Here is a 22,799-nt window from a genome sequence, read left to right on the forward strand (position 1 = left end):
ACCATGTTTAACACAAGCTAATTCTCGAAACATGCTTAACAATATATTTAGAGATATATGGGTGCATTTTTTGCTAATAAGGTGAAGTTTCGCTTAGAAGGGGAACAAATATTTTGTTAATATTTACATTAATTCTATTCATTAATGTAATTTTACGTATGCATCTGCTTACATACGTGATCGCTTGTTTCCTCTGCGTTTTTTGATCCTGATGTTCATTATTCTTTCAGAAGATGTGTAATAGCGCCTACTACTGTATAACAGTGAAAACACGGAATGCTGGAAAATTCTGTCAATGGCGGGCGGGGAAAGAGTTAGAACCTGATTGCCAGTCATAAAACTAGACAACAGTTAAGCCAGCATGGTTTTAAAGACTAGCTACAAATGCTCTTTTCTCTGTCAATGGTTCTTTAGTGCGTCGGGTCAGTTGCCGCCTTCGGTTCAAGTGGATCAGAACCGGCTGCTGGTGAGGAAGGTGGACGAAACGGTGAACACCACTTTCGTGTGCGAGGTGAAGAACAGTCTGGGCTCTGGCAAGAAAGAGCTGGCCGCAACAATCATCGGTGAGTAGCGCAATGCAGGAATGCCACATGCACTATTGATGCAAACAGTCAATACACTTTTCAGCTCAAGTACAGCGTCCAAACCTGGGAAGCTCAAGTGAGTTGAAGCATTCGTGCCTGGTTAGGACATGGTGTTGCACACCACCTCCCTCGCACTTAGAAAAACACACACAACATGGGAAAAGGGTTTCTCCTTACTACTACAGATTCATGTACGCTTCTCTAATGTGGGTGGGCTTCAGAAGCCAGACTCTTACTTGGTGGTTGGGTTTCTAGTTGGCCTGCCTAACCCAATTTTGTGAGATTTTCTCCAGAAGTCTTTGTTCTATGTGGAGTCACTTGGTGTGAGCCAGTTTGCCGGGTTGCTTTTGATTTCTTCTTTCCACTTGTTGTTTTCTTTTCCCTCTTCACCATACCTAACAGCACAGTTCTGTTGTGTCTTTAACCTCTCTTAACAGAAAAAGAAAACGGGTCGCTATTGTTCTTTTCCTCTCAGTTCCTGTGCATGGGTTTCTTTTTTTCCTACAGCTTTGTTGTGCCGAAACGCACTCTGACAGACATTTTGTGTAATCGCCGATGCACAAGACTGTCTTGATGGTCCGTTTCTTGAAACGTTACCCTTTGTGGATCAGCTACGGAGCGGCTGTTTGGCTAAATGGACGCGTGTAGGCCCGCGAGCCACTGTGCTTTTGGCACTTTCTCATGCCAAGGCAAGCACAAGAGCCGCATTTAGAATCCGTGGGAATCCTTTTGGAAATTTCATTTGTCTTGTGGGAGAACAAAGGCTCTTTGTAGGCGCTCTGTAGCAAGAAAGTGTGGGATGATGTTCTAATGTGTTTTTTTTTTCTCTTTTCACATCAGTATTATAGGGGAGAGTTTTATCACAGTCGTAAGGATGCCCGGTGCTTAAAGAAACATTCACGTCCAATCACTTCTTGATACATTCACCGTTGACGCACATAACAGTGGATTGTCACTGCGTTGTCAATGATCTTGTTTGCGTGACGTTTTGCGCAGCCCTGCTTAAAAGGCCAGTGATTTCCATGCTGGTGGAGGTTGGTTTCTGCTGGTTAGTACTGGTCTAGCAGGTCTTTTCATCAGGGTAGGAGAGCTGTTTTGGTGTGTGTGTGACTGAATTTTATATGATCGAATTTGAGTGAAATGTGCCTGTGGCAGAGAATTACTCATCAGTATGTGTAATCTTTGATACTTTTCTTTAATACACAAAGTAATTTAGTACTTGAGACAGCGATGATCAATCATGCAAACCCTGCTGAAAAACAAGCTGCTTAAACCAGCCTAAAGTAGCGACTGATTTAAGATGGTCTAGCTGCTCTCCCAACATGGCAAGCTAGTGTTTATCTGGTCGATCTTAATCACCTCCCACCCAGACCATCTGAAAAGTATTTAAAAAAAAACGTCAAAATCATCAAAATTGACCAATTTAACCAGCCTGGCCTGGGTAGCTCAACCTTGGCTGGTTTAAATTAGTCTAGATGGTCTCCCAGAATGGTCAAGCTGGTGTTTCGCTGGTCGGTCTAGCTGAGCTTCCCCTGAAAAGTGTCCGAAACCCCTCTTAAGACCATTCAAACTGACCAGTTTGCACAAATTCGCAGACCTCTGCTTTTTTTTCTAGTACTTGACAACTTGGACGTGACAGCAATCTTAAAACCCCTACTGAAAAAAAAAACAGTTAAACAGTGCAAGGCTTGGCAGCATGGACAAGTTGTTTAAGTTTGGTCAGTTTTATGGTTTTAGAGGAGTTTTGGACAGCTGGTCAGGGTTGGAGGTCCGCTACACCAAACAGCTAAACAATAGCTTATGAGGCTGGGGGAATAAATCTCGGCTGGTTTAAACTGGTCTAGATGATCGACCAGAATGGTCAAGCTGTTGTTTCGCTGGTTGATCTAGCAGTTCTCCACCTTATCAGCTGAAAAGTGTCCCAAACCCTTCTGAGACCATCAAAACTGACTACCCAAACCAGTTTGCAGACCTCTGCTGTTTCTTCAAGTACTTGACAACTTGGACATGACATCTTGAAACCCTTACTGAAAAAGACTTTAAGGGGTCCTATTATGCTCTTTTACAAAGTCTTGATTTTGTTTTGCGTCAAAATCAAAGCAATTTGAGCGCCATTTAAACCAGGATGATTGTAACCACTCTAAGTTCGTCTTCCTTGGGAAAGCTAGCGTGTCTCCGATATAGTGATAACACTCGTTGCCTTCTCTAGTGCAGCTCAACCAGGTCTCGTCCCATTCGTCGATATTTGTGATATCACAAATCCCAGAAAATATGCGTTGTAGTCCAAACGAGTCGTTCGTTGTAGTTTTTGAAAAGTGATTTCTGTTAAATAAAATATCTCCTTTTGAAGTGGACTTTGAGCTTTGTAACTTTGCAGATCTTTTTTATGCTCAAACAGCAACAAATTACAGACTAACTAAAGTTGAAAAAGTGAAAAAGCATAATAGGACCCCTTTAAGCAGCACAAAGCCTCGCAGTTTGGACAAGTTGTTTAAGTTGGTCAGTTCTTAAGGTTTTAGAGGGGTTTTGGACACATTTCAGCTAGACCGCTAGATTATCAGACTGGGGGACTCTCTAAACCTTGGCTGTGCAAACTAGTAAATTTAGGCCTGGTTTAAGCTGTTTTTTCCCCCCCCAGTACTTGAGTACTTTGACATGACAGTAATCATGATAACCCTACTAAAACCAGCTTAAACCAGTCTAACATCTCCCAGTTTGGCCAAATTGGTTATGGTTTTGGAGAGTTTTTCTTTTTTATTCAGTTGGTCAGGGTGGGGGACTAGCTAAACCTTAGCTGGTTGAAGCTGGTCTAGCTGATCTCCCATCCTCACTGAAAAGTGTCTAAAACCATCAGAACTATCCAGTCAAACCGGCTGGGAGACCAGGGATGATTTAACCTGGGTTTTATTGACGGGGAACACAATTCAGTATGAATTGTGTCTTATTCACCAGCTGCAATTTTTAGCTTACCCATCTGCTATTTGTGCTGGTATTGTGCTGCGCCGTGTGTATTTCAATTAAGTCATTAAGTCAGGTGTAAACAGGACCTAATGCGAATGCAGACACAAATGCCACACCATGACAAAGCTCGGCGGATTGCAGGCGAGACTTGTGCTGACGCAAGAGGAATTGAAAAACCCCCAACTCCCAAAACTGTACACTTGAATGAGGCTAGATTGCACTGGTTCCCAGTGGGTCCACCGGCCTAACTGGAAAGAAATTGTATGTGTGTGTGTGTGTGTGTTTGAGTAAAAAAAAAAAAAGGGAGAAAAGACGGTAAGAAGGAGGGCTGTTTTTAAGAGAAACAGAAACATCCCCCAGACAGAATACTCTGGAAGTAGAAATCACTCTTTTTCTTTTCCCCGCTTTCCTCCCGCCTTGAAGTGGGGAGACCTCCGCTTGTGCCAGCTAACAGACTAATCATGCAGCTTGCCAAGAAGGAGTGTTTCCTCATTTCTTTCCCCTCCCTAGCCATTTTCAGACAGCTAATGCAGAAAACTGAAGGCTTTCATTGTAGACTCAATTGGGGGGATTGAGAGGCCATTTAGCTGCTCAAATTCTTTGCTGAAGCTTGGTGCCGTTTATTGGGGTTGGTAGCGACTGCTCTTGAGGAAACTGAGTTTTTGCTCATGCACGCATGTAAGCGCATGCACAACTTAAAACGGCACACAAGGCACGTCCCTGCTGAAAAGACCAACGTGTTTTGAATGCAAGAGTTCATTGGTCAGTAAGGATTCATTTGTCAACAAGAAAGACCATGTTGGCAAATCTAGGGCAACCATTGTTTTTTTAGAAACCATGTTTTCCAATATGATCATATTTTGAGAATTTCTTAGTCGCAGTGCAAAGAAAACTTATTGTAGCAGACCTAATAAAACAAAAGCAACGAACCGAATACTTAAGTAGCCGAATATCCAGTGGCTAGTGCTTGTTTGCCAATGTCTGCTTTGTAGTTGTACATCACGTTATAAAATCAATATTCATGAATCAAGATATTAAATATTAATATCAGATCATTCCTTCAGCATGGCTATACTGGTTCATCATGTAGAACAGCACCAAACAAGCACTGAAAGGACGTTCCGGCTGGTCTTTCAAAAAGGACATTGAGCGAAAGCGTGAAATGAGTTTCTGAATCCAAAGATTAGCTCATTCAGTGCTGATTGTAGACTGTGGCACTTCACTGCATCCATTCATGATTTTGCCCATTTGGATCATCAGATTTGGGTCTGTAACTACCAGATTTTCAAATTAGTGCTCAGTTGAACAGGATTGTAATGGTATATTCTTAAAGGTGCAATAGGAGATTGTCTTCAGAAACATTTTTTTTGTTATGCTGGTTGAAAGTCTCTTCACATCCCGATAGCAATCATTAAGTTAAGTGGTCTGAATGTATTGATCTGTATTTATATATTCTGTGGAAGGTGTAGGACCAAGAAATGTTCGTCAAATCAAAATGCTCGTTCTGAGCATGTCCTACTGCACCTTTAAAGGTGAAGAGTGTAATTATAAAAATTGTTCGTAAGTGCTACTCTTTAGGGAAATCGACCTACGAATTTCTTATCACCTAGTTCTTTATTTAATATATCCAACTTTATTCGCATACATACAGCATACTCACGAAAGGCAATATACATTACACTTAAAACATTGATGTAGAAACTTGGAAATTGCTAGTAAGTTTCACAATTATTTTACAAAGAAATGGTAAGTTACAAATTGAAATTTTAAAGTGGAAACACTGAAATAGTATTTTCTTGTAAAACCCACTTTAATTATCTTTATTTATAACTCCCCAAATTTTTTTTTACAGTGTATATAGCATATCTCAACTGCTTGATTGCGTTGTCACAAAATTCTATTATCGCCCAGCTCTGATCTGCTAATGTGACAAAGGCATGACGGGATTGAGATATTATAAACATGAATATCATGATTTTCTGTAAAGCTGCTTTGAAACAATCTGTACTTGTGAAAAGCGCTTTATGAATAAATTTGACATTTGAATCGTTCTTCTAGTTGACTTTGCATATATATCAAACAAATGACACACTTCATCTTTAAATAATTACATTTGGCGTACTCAAATCTCTCAGACTTTTCCTATCATATCAAGCAGTTATAGGGCTCTTACCTATAGCGTCTTAAGCCTTGCGGTGTGAAAACAATGTCTGAAACTCTGCATGTGAGATAAGGTGAGAGAAAGACCTCAGTCGACTGACACCTGGTTGAAGCTTATCACCCATGGCTTAGCAAGAGAAAATCGAGACAAAGACGGAGGCAACGAGAGGGCGAGGAGATATCCCCCTGCTAACATTAAGTGAAATGTCAGAAAAGTGGGCTGCCAAGATTACCTGGCTCTTAGCCCACCCTGTCCATCATTAGAACTCATTACAGATGCTCCGAAACCTCAGAACGCACTGTGGAAACACGAGGGCTCGCCAGCTTGCCTTTTTCTTTGCTTTGATCAATTGCGGAAGAGAAATAAGGCTTTCACTGGGTCTTGCTTTTGGCTGCCTTGTTGACCCAGCCGGATTCTAATGATTTAATGATTTACTGGGCTTTCCTTGAATAAGCAATGAGCAAATGATTCATGTGGAACGTTTAAGTATTCATGAACATTATTAGCCATTTGGAACACTGAAAGATTTAATTATGTATTCTCTTAATGAAAATGTTTTGCCTTAAAAAAATCCTTATTTCTTCTCAAACAACGATAAATTGAATATCAAAGCTGTTTTGCACCATTTCTGATGCATCGCTTGTGCAATCTACACTAGAAGCGGGCAGCTCGGAGCGCTTTAAAGATGTATCAAGCGATGCATCTCTGTGTCTGAATCAATGGAGGCTTACTTAAAAGCAGCATTTTTACTGAGCCGCTCCTTCATCATTCTCTCACAGCAATTTTGTAAACATGTCAGAGTTCAGAATCTGCCAGGCCGCATATATACCGATGCTTTAATGTTCAAAAACCAGAAAGCCAGATGGAGCCGGCTGCGTTTTTTTTCTTTTCTTTTTTCCATAAACATTTAGTTTTCAGGCTCTCATTACTCCCCTCGATTTCTTTGCGAAAGTAGTCTTCGTTCTGAGTGGATTATGAGGAGCAGGCTGTCTGAAATGGGACAATGGCACATTTTTCACGAATTTCGCACGGATGTTGACACTGATGTGATGGCGGATGCAATGAACTGTTGAAAAATCATTACAGGATCCTTTTACAGCTTAGCTGTGGTTAGCCTGGCTTAGCCGAGCGATTTCTACCGCTTCCACAATCCTGTTATCTGTCATTATTCGTCATTACCTGAAACTTCCCTCTAATAAACTTGTGCTCTGCATAAAGGGCTAGACTATAAATGGATCTCTGTGTTCCAGGCTTCTCATCATATTCAATATATATCTTTATTTAAAGGGGTGTTTTTTTTTTCCTCAAACAGAGGAGCTATCATTTTCAATCATAGAGCCAGATGGATTCAAAATGTTTAATGCAATAAGTAAAATATAGGAATTCTAGTTAAAGGGACAGTTGAAAATTCTATTTATTCACCCTCAAGTGGTTCCAAATCTATATGAATTTCTTTCTTCTGTTGAACACAAAAGAAGATATTTTGAAGAATGTTGGTAACCAATGCTGGTCCCCATTGACTTCCATAGAGAGAAAAAATACTAGGAAAGTCAATGGAGAACAAAAACGATTGTTTGGAAATAAGAAATTCATACAGGTTTGAATGAATGGTGAAATAATGCTAACAAAATGTTCATTTTTGAAAATGTTATGAGCTATCCTTTTAATAACCAAGACCAACACAAGAATGAAATTGAATGATTTCCAGTTATACACACCAATATAACAATAAACAAAGCAATATTTTAGCTTATTTATAGTTGTCTCTACATATTAAACTGTGACATGGAAAAAGTATGTCATGGATGAACGATATGCAACCATTTTCATTTATTAGAATATAAATGCTATATACCAGTATAAAAACAAACAGCAATATTTACCTATGTATATTCTTACTAACACATTTTAATGAAAAAATTGTCATGCAGAGACTATAAACATGTCTGAGTGACGCCGCAGACAAAACATTGAATCAGAGTTTTGATTTGATTCACTGATAGCAGCAAGACGTCATGAAAATAAATGGAAAAAAATGCATGTGCGCAAATATGTATGTGTTTATACATATGTATGTATATATAATGTAGTATATAAAGTAGCTTATGGATGTACTATGTCTGTGTGTGTGTATATATGTGTGTGTGTGTGTGTGTATGTATATACGTGTGTGTGTGTGTGTGTGTGTGTGTGTGTGAGATATGCCAATGTTCGATTTCTCACCCAGCTCTATTTGCACATGATGACATTTTTGGAAATCTCATGTTCACGACCCAAGACCTGGCGAGGTTGCAAGGTTTTTTCTTTTTATCCTGATGTTGTAATCCACTCAGCCATGCTTACGCTGGGTCTTTGATGTACAGTGCACACGGTGACTTTAGCAGGACAAAAGAAATCAAGATGGGCACCCTGGGATTATTGCCTGCCACAGATCGAAATTGAGAAACGTGCATGTCAGAAATACCATCCTCCTCCAGAGAAGCTCTTAACGCCCCGCTCTTTAAGCCGTCAACGAGCGTGTGTGTGTGTGTGTTTTCTAGCACGGAAACGAGTGTCTCTGGCAATAGGGTTATTAGGCTCTGCTCAAAGCCCAATTATACATCAAAATCTGTTGGATTTAGCACTTTCTAACAGGCGCTGCACATGACCCAGTCATGTAAGCACTCAATTTTGCATCTCAAAACCCGGGTCTTTTTGTGTTTTTCAAGTAATTACCTTGGTGGAAGTGCACTCTTTGGTCAGTCAGCCCTTTGGACGCTTTCCTACATCACTTTTGGCAGCACCATTAGTGGTCACCACGTCACCTGTCAGTTAGCCCGGGCTTTAGGAGGACAGCAGGAGAGGTTGGTGTAAGGCTGGAAGCTGAACGTATGCGCCCTGAGCTCTCCAATAAATCAATACCGGACGTGTGAGACTGCGGAAGGGAGGGGCCACCGCAGGACATGGCTGAGATTTGAGCCTATCCTTTACAGTCAAAGGAAATGCGATCTGTCTGTGTTCGCTCTATCCATCATACCTCTCCTTCTGCGCTGCCAAAAACCTGTGTATTTTAGCAGAAATAAATTAGAATATAATGATTGCACTCACACGGTGCATGTGCGGATCACTTTGGGTACACTGTTGTTGTGTGATTGATTGCTTCTATAGCAGTCGTAGTTCTACCTGGGGTGGTAGTTGTGTTATTTTATAAATCGGAACCATTTATAGATGAGTGAAAAGCGGGCGGCTTTGTGGCGGCATGATGTGGAGCTCTGCTAGTAATCAGAGTGCCGAGTGGTCTCTATCTACAACCTATAGCTTGGGAAAAACATGAATAATGGCATAAATTACAACCCTGAATGCCGTAATTATAGTTAGTGCCTTCTTGTGCTTTGGGAAAGGTGCCATTTTGTTGAGTTGAAAATAGTTGGAATTTATCAATTCTACCAGGAAATTGATGACGCGATGTATAGAGAACTTTCTACGTATGCAAATACAGTTGTGTTCTGTAAGTAGAAAGTACATTCATATATAATGTATCTATTCATATGAAAGGCCAAATAGGAAAAACTTATATAAAACCAGAATGTACAGTTGTAAAGATACAAATCTTAATATATAAATGTAAATAAGTACTGTATATATAGTTTATATATAGTTAACTTTTATATATATAAATAATAATATAATATATCAATTTAAATCACGAGTATGCAGTTGTAATTGATAATATATAAATGTAAATTTAAATATATATATATATATATATATATATATATAAGTCTGAATATATAGATACAGGACTGAATATATAAATGTTAATCATGAATGTGTATATATAAAGTAAACTGATTATATAGCTATGTTTGGATATATAGAAGTTACTCTGAAAAATATAGTTTGAATATAAAAATTGTGAATATATAGTTATTGTTATAATTCTGACTATATAATTGTAAATCGCAATGCATATTTATAAATCTTGAGAATGAGTTATAATTCTGTATGTAATGTGTATATATAATCAACATCTTCAAATCAATAGTTCTCCATGGTTTTGAATTAGATTTATTTGCAGTGCTTCATGGGATTGTAGTTCTTTCCCTCATTAAAGCCATTAAGTACACAGTGTTGTCTTTTTATCCCATTTTCAAATACTTTTTAGCTTCAAATCAAAATTGGAAATGTTATCATTCACCTTGTAGCTAGTTGGTTTGGTTCATGCCTTATAACGGTTTTAAGCCTTTTTTATTTTTTAATTCCTATGGAAAAAATGAATGGAAAAAAAATACTTGGCACTAATGCGCTCTATATAGGTGTTGTGTTTTAATAAAGTCTCTCAGAAGTTATAATTTCTCACATTATTATCCTAAGTATGTGCTCTACCAAGCAACCGATTCCAACCATGCATGTATGCAGGAAAATTGAAACGTGGACTTTAATGTCGAACGGTTTTGTAGCATGCCATTAACAGAGTGTGGCAGAATAATAATGCGCTGTAGTTATGGCACTCGAGGAGCGTAGCGGACACATTAAAGGTCACGAGGTCTGAAGAGGTGCTTTGTCCGTGATCCCATCAACATTCTTAGACAATAATGACCTTTAACAGCTTCCACAACCCTCTAAGGTTCACTCTCAATGTGGGTTGTAGGAACTCAACGTTTTTCAATAACACTCATAAAGAGTTGTGCTAGTAAATTCGGCGGCTTAATGTTTTATTAGCCCCGAAGTGGATCGATAGCGCGAGACTTCCCTGCTGGCCAAGTGCCATCATTTGGATAACAATATCTTAAATTTACCCAAAAAAGGTTAAGCCCTAACACTACAGCCACTTAAAGATGCAGAATCGTTAAAATTGAAAAAAGTCTTAAAGGGTTACTCCATCCCAAAATGAAAATTTTGTCATTAATCACTTACCTCCATGTCTTTCCAAACCCGTAAAAGCTTCGTTCGTCTTCGGAACACAATTTAAGATATTTTGGATGAAAACCGGGAGGCTTGTGACTGTCCCATTGACTGCTGGCGCTATGCTGACGTAGAGGAGACGAATTGTTGAATAAAGTTGTTGTTTTTGTTTTCTTTGCACAGAAAAAGTGTTCTCGTCGCTTCATTAAATTCAGATTGAACCAGATTTACTTGGCAGTCAATGGGACAGTCACAAGCCTCCCGGTTTTCATCCAAAATATCTTAAATTGTGTTCCGAAGACGAACAAAGCTTTTACGGGTTTGGAACGACATGGGGGTAAGTGATTTATAACAAAATTTTCATTTTGGGGTGGAGTAACCTTTTAAGAGTGCAGCTCCATTTTTTTACTTGAGAACAAGAGCGGTCAAAATGTAACAAGCTATTTGTTCGGTCGCGCTCAGAATCACGATTAAGCGCCGCCGTATCTCTCCTCAACCCACCTTTGTCTTTTGTCTCTCAGTCTCCGAGCTAGATGTCGACCATGGGGTTCACAGATACTGTCTGCCAGGCCGATGAATAATGGATCCTGAGCTGTGGCATCTGGCAGAGATAGCGCCAGGAGAGTGAGGTTAAGAGAGATTGGGGATGTTAGCTGGTTGTGTAGTCGTGTGTATGTGTGCGTCTCAGTCCCACATGCGAGCCTGTTTTCAGTAGCAGCAGGGCTTGAAGAGACTTTAATGACAGTAGAATGAGAGGCACAGCGAAATGGAATAGGGCATCCTAAGAAAGAGCTCTTTTAGCACCTCTATATCTCCCGGGACTGGGATAAAACAAACCAGCGGAGGAGCAAACAAACAGGGAAAAAAGTGTGTGGGAGAGGGAGCGATCGTACGCTCGTTATGTTGCAGGAATATTAAGTCGTATCCAAATTGTGTGGGAAGGAATTTAATGTACTTGTACATGTTTGCACATATAGTTTCATCAGTAGCCTACTCTTCTTTTTGTCTTGTATGAAACGTTTCTCAGTAGTTCAGAAGCCCGTAGCATGAAAACGAGCAAAGCAGAGGTGTGTTTTTTTTTTAAAAAAGCCTCTTGACTTGTTTCTAGTAGCCTGAATCCATAATGACTGAAATTGTCATGGTAACGGGGGAAATTGCAGGAGGTGGAATTGGTGATTGCTTGACCGAGAGTGAGGCATAAGTGTAGAGGAGTGTGCATGCTATTTGGCCTTTGAATTAAACAACCTACAAAGCTTCATCTTATTTCAGTAGCACTGTTTGCTAAGGTTAAGGTCACTGTTACTCTAACCCTAATTTATATTCAGACCAACGGCGTGCTTGCAAATTTTATACAACAATAAAAAAGAAATTAACATTAAGTAACACATTTTAGAAACAATATTGATAGTTCTTTCGTTGATCCGCTAACAAAAAAAGTTTAAAGCGCATTGTTAGCAACACACAGTAGTGGCATTTCTAAATTTAGCATTTTTGAACAAAACGCTTGAGTAAATAATTCAATGACTCACTCGTATAGCGAGTCACTTGTTTGTTTCCTAAATGAATCAGTGTTTTGACATAACTGATTAAGTGAATGATTCACTGAATCACTCAAAAAGACTAGTAAAACTCTTAAATCAATGTATCATACAGAATGAGTCTTTGAAAAGTAATTTAAAAAAAGTAATGGAAATTTCTAAAGTAAGTGTGGACCTAACAGAACATTTAATGCATTCTTCTTCTTTTTTTTATTAAAAGAATCTTATACATTAAATAAATATTAAAAACACTTTTCTGTTATGATTCAAACAGTAACTCATGAGATTGTGAGTCTTTCTGAGTGAAAGAAACAACTCAAACTCTTTTGCACAGTTAGCTACTGTATGGCCATGATATGATTTATCAAATTGTGCATCTTGAGGAAAGTGTGCTATTGTATTTCAAAGCAATTTAAGAGACCACTTAGCGATACTGTGGCACCTACAACACCTTTACATTGTAGGAACGAGTTTTGCACTGACAAGCACCACTCAGGTTTTTTCAAAAAATTTAAAAATCTAACTATTATTTAAATCAGTGAGCTTGGGTGTATTTTTAATCCATTTAACTTCTTACAAAACCTCAAACTCGTGCACTTTTCCATAATTCTGTCGCTTTGCATATTTATAAGGTTAGCTGTAGGACCAGCGTTTTATAATATATTGACCTCTTTAATAAAGTAATGTAACCAAAATCAATGCAGTGGACTTGCAAAGAACTATTACTGTGCTTTAAGTTGCACAGACAGGCTCGGTCAGAAAACCTTTGATTAAATCAGACTGTAAATATAATTACTTTTCTTGACTTCACCACCACTATATATGTATATGAATATAGACATCACTTCCTGTGCATGCTGCCTCAGCAGCGCATTCCATGCAGGCTCTATGCAGCATGAAATGGGGCTAATCCTTCCTGAAGCAGGTGTTCCTTTAGTGTTTGTGACTTGGACACGTTCCCAGGAATTTGGTGGGAATGCGCAAGCGGACCAATTAGCTGTTAGCTGGAGGGCCGCGTTCCCAGTGTAACTTACACTTCTTCCTCTTTGCATGACCATACTGTGACATAATCTTTACATCCCTTCTCCATCTGTGTGTTTCTCTTTTTAACTCTCCACTTGTGTAGTGTAATTCATCTGGTCAGCTCCCGAGCGTAGAAGGAACGGACGTTTGTGTTGTTTTCTCGAACCGAGACCCGAGAGCAGATCCGGCAAACTTGGCTCACACCATAGGACTTGTAGCTGGGAACTGGGGGCAGCCAAAAACCATTACTCAGTCTAAACTGAACCAAATCGTTCACCACCACCACCACCTATGGTGAAGAATAGCTACCACCACCAGGCAGAAACTTCCTCATTTGTGCCCCTCCCCTCCTCTGCAGAGTCGACTGAAGACCCTTCCAGCGCTGGCGTGGTGGCCGGAGCCATTCTGGGAAGCTTCTTGGCACTCGTTTTGGTCAGCGCGTTGGTCGCCGTGTTAGTGATGCGAAGTCGCCGCCATCAGCATGGATATTCGGGCGATGGCGAGCAGGGCGCTTATGGCAACAAAACCCGTCTTTTTGGAGGCAAGAAGGCTAGCAAGAACGGCGCTGGAGCCAACAACAACGGGCCGATCTACATGTACCGCGAAAGCGACCCGGGCACCCTGACGGAGAAATGCAACGAGTTCCCGCGCATGACCGGAAGCACACCAACCGCCCATGACATCCTGCTGAGCGGCGAGATGAATGAGGCCGAGCGCAGGAAGTTTGACACTCTGAACGACAGCCTGGAGGATGAAGAAGAGGACGAAAGGTACGACCATTTCAGCGGACTGCCGCCCAGCTACCAAATCCACCGGCACGAAGACGAGTGCGCACCTTACCTGGACGACGACATGGAGTCCCAGCGAGACGGGTCCATCATCTCCCGGACAGCCATTTACGTCTAGAGGAAGCAGATAATACACCTGACTGATATTTACTTGACCTTTTAAAACAAAAACACAGAAACTTGCCATCTGAGGAGCGGAAGCATAACGGTTAAAGTCGTTTACATCTGTAGACGAAAGCACTCATTATCAAACTGAAAACACTAATTAATGCTACTTCTCTCACGATGTGTACTTTTAACGCATAATACTGACTAAAAATAAGAGTTATTTGGTTGTTGTGTAACTGTAACTTCTTGTTAACGCCCATTCTAGCCAGAATCCATCTTTCGTGGTTGATTCACTCCCATAAGCACAATACTCAAGTTGGCTCTTTGAAGTGAAAAGAAAGCCTTGTGATTAACCATACAGGATTGTCAATGCTACGTCGCACGAGTGGCTCAGCAAGCTGTGACCTAGAAGCTAAGGCCGCTCTCTCCAGGTTGCAAACGGCAGGCTTCCTTTTTCAAATCCCGCGAATGTCGTCTTCGAGGACAGCTGGATGTTTTGTTAGCGAAACAGGCAACGCAACGCTCGCTCCAGCATCTGGGTCATTCATCTGTGGCACCGATCAACTCCAGCTGTGAACGCTTTTAACTTTCCCCCACTATTTTTTAGCTCTCGTTTATTAATCGGATGTCTTGTTACGCTAAAGGAATTTTCTGAATGACTCGAGGGGTTCTAGGCAGAGGCGTAATAGTGTTTTTGTTTTTTACTCTCCTGTCAACCTCTGCAGAACGGCTTGTTCCGGGCCATGTTTAATTCAGAAGAGTGTTGTGCATTAGCCGCGTGTGTTTTTGGCTGATGCATGTTTTTCCCAACCCCTGATTAATCCAGTTATATGAAAACCATAGAACGTAACATCTAAAAACTGCAGACAGGAGCACGACTAGCTTCAGCACAAATCCTTCCAGGAGGAAATAGGCTTGGAGTCTATACTGCAACTTCACTAAAACAGATTAAGTAGATTTATGCACATCGTAGATTGGCGGCAAAGGCTGGGCCTTGAGAGAAACGCAACTGATGTGCTTTTGAGTGTGGGATTATGTGGACGGCGGAGCGCTTGACGGACCTCAGCGGGGAGCGTTAAGCCAGGCGGCATATGCTGCCCGGTTCAACGGAGTCCACGGTGTTGAAACACTGCCAGCTGTGAAAAAAGGTCAAGGGGCGCAGCGCTCTCACCGTATGTTTGGCAGCGAGATTAGGCCACTCGCTTTACCGAGTCCCTCTAGAGACGGTCAGCGGTTTGTTTTGAAGCCTTGCGCATAAACCGACTTTTTTTTTTTTTTTTAGACTACAAAAAAAGACATTTCGGACAACTATGATGAGTGTGTAACAATGTGCGTCCGGATGTGGATTCATTAGTCTCTGGGTTGTCGGCGAGCGCGTGCTTTGCATAATATCATGCCGCTTGTATGGACGCTTCGGCAGTGTTTTGCTCGAGCCGTGACTCATTCATCCTTGGTTTCACAGCATCGAGCCTTCGGTGGAGGGAGGTTAGAGCGATAATGACAAAGGAGCAACACACTCACCGATGCGACGCTACCCAGACAGAACTCCATATCCAGCGAAGCAGATATAGCATGAGTAATTTGGAGATTATACTATCTGGACCCAGTGACTGTAAAGGCGGTAGTTACTCTAGCCTACAGTGTTCACCCACGCTGCAGACTTGCAAGGCTGTTAATTTTTATCCCCCCTCCCTAAACCTCTTCAAGTTGCATCACTGCACTGAAAAATAAGGATGGCAAAGCTACTTTTCTGAGAGCTGCTGAGGCCTTGAAATATTCAGGCTGATAACGACGACAAAAATGAAGAAGTGGAGAGAGAAAATGGGGAGCTTATATTGCGCCAGTGAATATTGTGTTGTTAGCAGTAGCAAAGGTATTAACTTCACCTGTTTAGTATGAATTTGGAGTCAATGTCAGGCAGATTCATGCATTCAGAGAGGCCTGTGATGTATTGTGAGTTACTGTGCTGAACGTTTGGCTTTAAAATGCTATTCGAGACTTGAGAATACTAAAAGAGTTGCCAAATCAAGTTTTCACAACTTTTAGTATTAGTGTTTTAATAGAATCTTTTGTTGAACTTCTCTGAAATGTATTATGGAATATTAGTGTTAAGGGTTACATAGTGATGCCTTGTTCTCATTCGCACAATCCCAAGGCTACATAAAGATTAATTATTGAAATAATTGGGCAAAACTTACAAAGAATATGTCTAGGTCACATTTTACTGCAGAATCAAGGGAAATAATTAAGGAAGTTTATTTTGCATAAAGAATCTTATGTTTTATTGTAAATTATGGTGATTTAAATTTTAAGAAGCCATTACAGTGTCTTTTTTTGTTGTTGCTGTATACAATAAAGCATCTGTTTAATAAAGCCACAATGCAAAATAGGCCCCATTTACTTTATGTAACGTAATTTAGCAGATTTTAAATTTTGGAGTGAAATATGACCTGGACTTCACCTGGTAATATTTGGAGATGAAAGATACCATCTATCCACATGTTCTCAATATTACGAAAAAAAAAAAAAGAGTATGTTTTGATAAGCTGATGTAAGTGCCTTCTGGGATGTGTTTTAGGGTTGGAAGCTCGCCGCAATTCATGCAATGTTGAAATCCTATATATTGTAAATTAATGCCAGACTTAAAGACTGCAATCAATCAACAATATTAAGAAAAGAAGAAAAACAAGACCGCCTGAGCAACGGCAAATTGTCCCCACGTGATGCTTCTTAATTGCTCCGCATTATGGTGCAAGTCATTATTAACTCATCAGCCGTGGCGCTGATTATTCATTCACTCTGAATGTTGTGTTGTGTTGTCAGGTTGTGACACTGTGTGTGTGAAAAACACTCGAACAGATCGCTTCTGCCTGACGTCTTTTGTGTAAAAACTGCAACAGGTTCATATCACATCACGTAACTGCTGTATTACAACAAATCTTTGTCAGAACTTGTGAGAACAAACTATACTGTCTTCTTTTTGTTTAGTTTGTTATATACTATGGATGGAAACCAGTGCTATCCTGTGAGGTGTTGATGGTGTGTATCTTGACGTGATGTGTCCTGTGTGTGAGATATATATATATATATATATACTGTATATGTATGTATTTATCATCAAGAAAAAGTGTTATTTATCGGTACTGTAAATAACAGATGTAGTGGTCAGTTCTGGCCAACGTTAAATCTAAAGCAGATGTAGTATACAGTAATAGCCCAGAGTAGACAAGAGAATAACCTCAGCTGCCTTGAGTTGGTGATTTAGACCGGCGGGAATCAGCAGATGTAGCTTCCCAGACGCACACTAGTTAGTAACTGGCACACAGCCTGCGATGAAAGTACAGTACGGATTGACGTTCGCACACAAACTTTTTGCACTGACAACCTTTCGCTCTCTCAACCCTCAACAACATGACGCACACTCTCACCCCTCAACATGACAAGATGTCAACACTAGATAAACACACACACACGTACTCGACTGTAGCGGGTGAATCTCGTGCTCATATCCTGGTCATATGATGCCTGTGACTCAAAGAAGAGAAATAAGAAAGTACTTTCTGTTTAAGGACAATTGTAGCAGGACATTTCTAAATGTTATTTTCAGACCTGGAAAGTATGAAAAATAGTGACTTTTTTTTTTTTAAGTCCTGGATTTATAATAATAATAATAATAATAATAATGATAATAATAGTTAAATTATAAATGTATATACAAAATATAAAATAAAAAATATATTACTTTAAAATGAACAATTAAAATAGAAATGCTTTAATAGTGTAGAGTTTACATTTTAATTGAGTTAATTTGGTAAATTTTATATTTTGAATATTTAAAAAAAAGTTATATTTTGAATATTTTAATAATTACGACAAATAATTCATTTGAAAATAAAATAAAATATCACTTCAAAATTAACTCAAGTAAAATGTAAATGCTTCAATTGTGTTTTGATTTGAGTTATTTGTATTTTATATTTTGAATATTTTAAAGTTATATTTTGAATATTTTAATAATTACGACAAAGAATTCATTTGAAAATAAAGTAAAATATCACTTCAAAATTAACTGAGTTGTGTTAATTGTGTTTTGATTTGAGTTATTTGTATTTTATATTTTGAATATTTTAAAGTTATATTTTGAATATTTTAATAATTACGACAAAGAATTCATTTGAAAATAAAGTAAAATATCACTTCAAAATTAACTGAGTTGTGTTAATTGTGTTTTGATTTGAGTTATTTGTATTTTATATTTTGAATAAATGTACATTTTTTTATATTTTTAATATCTTAATTATGGCAAAGAAAATGGGCATTATTTGTTTCTTGACTGTAATGATGTTAATTTTATTACATTTTATTTAATCAAACTATTATTTACATTTTAAAATATTTATTCAAAATACAAAATAAAAAAATATCACCTCCAACTTAACTCAAGTCAAATGTAAATGCTTTATTAGTATAAAGTTTACATTTTAATTGAGTTAATTTTGTAATTTATTTTTATTTAAATTTTTGAATAAATATTTTTCTAAAAATTAATATTTTAATAATTACTACGAATTTAGTTTGGCTTATAGTTATTATTATTATTATTATTATTATTTGTTATAATAATAATAATAATAATATTTTCTCCCTTTGATGTTGGGCTGCAATATGAAGCAGGCCATGATTTTCGTGAGATTGGCCCTCAGATCTCCCCGCACACACTCTGGCCATCCAGGATTTATTCTCCGCAGTTAAAAGCTACGTGAGAAACTATTACGCTGACGTACACCAGTATTATCCCGTTTAGTGAAGGACATTATCAAGATTCATGCAATTTCCTCACCAGTCATGTGGTTTTATAACCCTGAAAGACTCCTCCAGATGAGGTGGGAACCGCTGGGGCTCTAATCTTCTCTGAAAACGGAGCCACAGCGGCCAGAACTCTGCCAGGTTACAAACCAATGTTTCTGGCATGCAATTACGCAGCCTGTCCGCAACCACTACTCTTAATTTTTGACAACAGAAATGGGTTATGGCATCTCCAGTTTGCATCTGCCTCCAGTTTCAAAGCAACTCGGAGCCATTAGACGAAATTACGACTCCACACGTGTTTTCATGGCCTGTTCCCTCTCATCAGCTACTTGTGAATATTATAAATAAATTAGAGAACTAGCAAACGCATTACTAATTGATACGCAGCCCTGCAGTACCTCCACGCCGTCCGGTTGTTTTGCTGCTTTTTTGTTTTCATTGTGTAAGATATTTAGTCTGTTTTAGAGGAAGAGGATGCTTTAGCATCACAAAGATGTGATTAGCGCTAACAAAAACACTTGTGTGGTGTGTTTATTTGGAGCGGAAACAAAAGCGTGTACATTCCAAGTCCCATTATTGTCCTGTCACATTATTTTTGTATACTGGTTGTAATTAAAAAAACTGGTGGATTTCTAAGTGCTTTGTCTGGCGTATCCCTTGACTTGATATGTCTCTGCATCTTGTGTTTTGTGAATGTTTCCCTCTGCAAGTGTGTTTTTCTGCCTTCCAGGAGCTCTTGTGATGCAGCAGGACGATGATGCATGACTTACATAGCTAGTCTCCGACAGAAATTACATTCTGACCCCTGACTGACAAGTGAAACGCAATCCTGGAAGGATGTTGATGTGTTTTTTTGTGTGGCAGGGATAGCATGACGGGCGGCTAAACTACTTGAGCACACATCATAAAAAGTGGGTCATATGTTGAGAGCAGGATCAGCGGTGAGATGTGCTCCATTAGAGGTCAGATTGAGCGTGAAACGCAGTTACACAATTGACTGAAGCATGGCATCATGGTCACTTAGAATCAGTTGGGTAGAAGTTTTAATATGCATTTTATTTGTTGTTGTGTAATAGAATCAGGTAAATTTGCAAAAATAAGAAAGGTTTTTCCAAGAACATTGAATCAGAAGTCAAAAAGCTGACTATATATATAGAGAGAGAAGGCCGTTGAAATCAAACACAAGAGACCCGCGTTTCCATGTGGGTAACCAAGGCGATTTGAGGAAGTACCGCCCTGGAAACGTTTTTTAGTCGTTCTTTGCAACGATTGGTCAATTTGTGGAAACTCTGTTTAATCATTGGATGCTCCTATTGTCCGTCTGATCACTGCGAATACGCCCCTATTTCCCGTTTGTGTGCCGTTTGAAATGTTGTACTGGAACGAAGATGCGCCACTGTGAGTTCCACAAAACTCTTCTTCTGTATGAAGTGCAAATAAACTCCTAATTGTGAAATAAACATGCTGTAAACAATTGAAACATTTTATATATTATTTGATCCATGATGCATTTTCCTTTTCAAAACAAATGCTCTGAAGAGGAACCTATGAGTTGAGTTGCTGTTACACCAGGGATTGTTTATTTGCAGCACAGGAAAAACACCTGTCAAATTTCAGAAAAGTTTGCTGAAAACAGTAAGAGCAGCAATTTACGTTAGCATGTTATTTAATCTCTCAAATCAGAATTAAGAAGAAGATATTGCCACCCAAATTAGAGACACTTGGTTAACTGACAGTTTAATATCGAGCTGGTTGGGTTGAACCAGCAGCGTTGCTGTCAGCAGTTCAAAGTCTGCGCATTCATTCTCTGATCCCCAACAGTCGCGCTGTTCTAGTGATGGCAGATTCCAGTCCTCCTAAAACGCTGAACTTTAACGTTGGTGTCCTCGGCCATGTGGACAGCGGAAAAACGTCTCTTGCCCGTGCGCTGAGCAGCACCGCATCCACCGCAGCCTTCGACAAGAACCCCCAGTCCAAAGAGCGGGGGATCACGCTGGATCTCGGCTTTAGTGCGTTTACGGTGCCCTTACCGGAGCACCTGAAAGAATCCTGCGGGGACAGACAATACGACAGTCTGCAGTTCACACTGGTGGACTGCCCGGGACATGCATCCCTCATACGCACCATTATCGGGGGTAAGTGGGTAAATTAGTTGGTTTTTTTTTTACAATCAAACTGCAGGTTTTATGTTTGCGTGAATCAGTGTATAAATCATATAATTCACCACGCACTACTAACGTCTTTTAATTCCTGTTATAACTGTTATCATGTTATATATATATATATATATATGATTATAAATATATAAATTAAATTTTTTATAAAATTATTTACAGTGTGTATATATATATATATATATATATAGCTTAATATTGTTGTCAACTGTGATAATACAACTGTGGGAAATTCAAAAGAACAGCATTTAAAATAAAGATCTTTTAATTGCTGAATAAAAAGCATTAATTTCTTTAAACAAAAAAAAAAACTTACTGACTCCAAACCTTTATACGGTAGCATGTACATAACACAAATACATACCTAAGCAAACTCTGGCAGTCTAGTTGTGCCTGAGGGGTTCCAGAGGTAGCCTCCATCAGGATGTACACACAGGAATCTCACCCCTTTCCCGTTATCCTCCACTTGCTAATGGCTTTTGACAAACCTGCCGCCCGTTGTGGCCTCGTTCTCATTGAGCCGGCGAGACACAGCGAGCCTCCCCTCAGCCTTGAGGACCCACTTCAGGCACCGCATCTGTCGCCTTGACAACACTCTGCCACTGTTCTGTCACCACCTCCAGTCTCTCTCATTCCTTCTCTGCACAAGGACATGAGTCTGCACGCACTCGCCTCGGCTTTTGTGCCAAACACATACAAATTATTTTCCTAAAAACACTGACTACACTTAAAAATAAGAGTTCCAAAAGGGGCGGGGCCATAACAACCATAGACATTGAAAGAGACTAGTACCCCTCCTCAATATTTAGAAATTGCGAAACTGACCCTTTGCAAAGACCCGCTCCCCCTTACTTACTGTTAGGCTACTACGTCCGACAAGCCACGGCGCTCTCACGACACACATCGTTCTCACGCAGTAAAAAAAAAAAAAGCATCCCAGAGCAAAGAGGAAACTGACAACGCGCCATCAGACAAAACAGAGCAGGTTATTTAAGGTATAAAACAAAATCTCAACTGTCAAATGTTGTCTTTTTTTTAAAGAAATTCAAACAATAAATACCATTTTGTGGCTCTTTCATGTGTCGTGACAGATCACTGTAGAGCCTCAGTTCAAGCGGCACGTGAACCGATCATCTCTTCCTCATTACTAGTAATGGCTTGAAATAAACATGAATGAACATCAGAAGGTATCTTGTTTCAACCGCGTCAATATGCAACATTTTTCAAGTTCAAGTCCATCGACATTAGTCTACTCTCCTGTCTGGTTTATTTGTCAGACAAAATGTCAGATTCTGTGTCATAATTGGTCAGATTGCCTGTCAGTCAAACTCCCAACTTCTTATAATATTTGAAATTCTTGCACTGATCTGCTTCACTCCTTTACATAATGCCCTGTTTGTTGTTAGGATGACAAAAAGGTTTAACATTTACATATTTGGTCTGTCTCAGCATGGGCGTTTGTCAGCGTCAAATTGACTTGGATGGCCAATGAAATCTAAGTAGGCGGGGCTTGCGGGGCTTACAAGCAGAGCGTGAATTCCAGCGAGAATCATCAGTTAAAGGGTTAGTTCACACAAAAATGACAAAAATGATGCGTTTTACTCACCCCCGAGGCATCCTAGGTGTATATGACTTTCTTCTTTCAGACGAATCCAGTCGGAGTTATATTAAAAATTGTCTTTGATCTTTCAAGCTGTTTAATGCCACTCAGCGGGTGTTGCATTGCTTCAGTCCAAAAGAACTTAAATAAAAATCGCCCATCCATAAAA

The 22,799-nt window shown here is 39.4% G+C and overlaps 1 protein-coding gene and 1 long non-coding RNA gene across 3 annotated transcripts in view; both read left to right on the plus strand.

Moving 5' to 3' along the window:
- The window catches only part of LOC107752518 (nectin-2-like), a 157,621-nt gene that overhangs the window by 72,846 nt on the left and 61,976 nt on the right, over positions 1-22,799 (plus strand). The window contains exons 6-7 of one of the 2 annotated variants that reach the window (XM_016568515.1): positions 415-563; positions 13,510-14,497. In XM_016568515.1, coding sequence (XP_016424001.1) covers positions 415-563; positions 13,510-14,057 — 697 coding nt within the window. In that variant the 3' untranslated portion in view covers positions 14,058-14,497. Of the gene's footprint in view, positions 1-414; positions 564-13,509; positions 14,498-22,799 lie in introns of those variants that run through there. The other variant, XM_016568516.1, reaches the window with a different exon arrangement.
- The window catches only part of LOC107752520 (uncharacterized), a 16,553-nt gene continuing 12,427 nt past the window's right edge, over positions 18,674-22,799 (plus strand). Inside the window, exon 1 of the long non-coding RNA XR_001641365.1 lies at positions 18,674-19,376. This is a non-coding gene — a long non-coding RNA (uncharacterized LOC107752520). The remainder of the gene's footprint in view (positions 19,377-22,799) is intronic.

Source organism: Sinocyclocheilus rhinocerous, unplaced genomic scaffold (assembly GCF_001515625.1).
Source record: "Sinocyclocheilus rhinocerous isolate Xijiao unplaced genomic scaffold, SAMN03320098_v1.1 scaffold1342, whole genome shotgun sequence".
NCBI lineage: Eukaryota > Metazoa > Chordata > Actinopteri > Cypriniformes > Cyprinidae > Sinocyclocheilus > Sinocyclocheilus rhinocerous.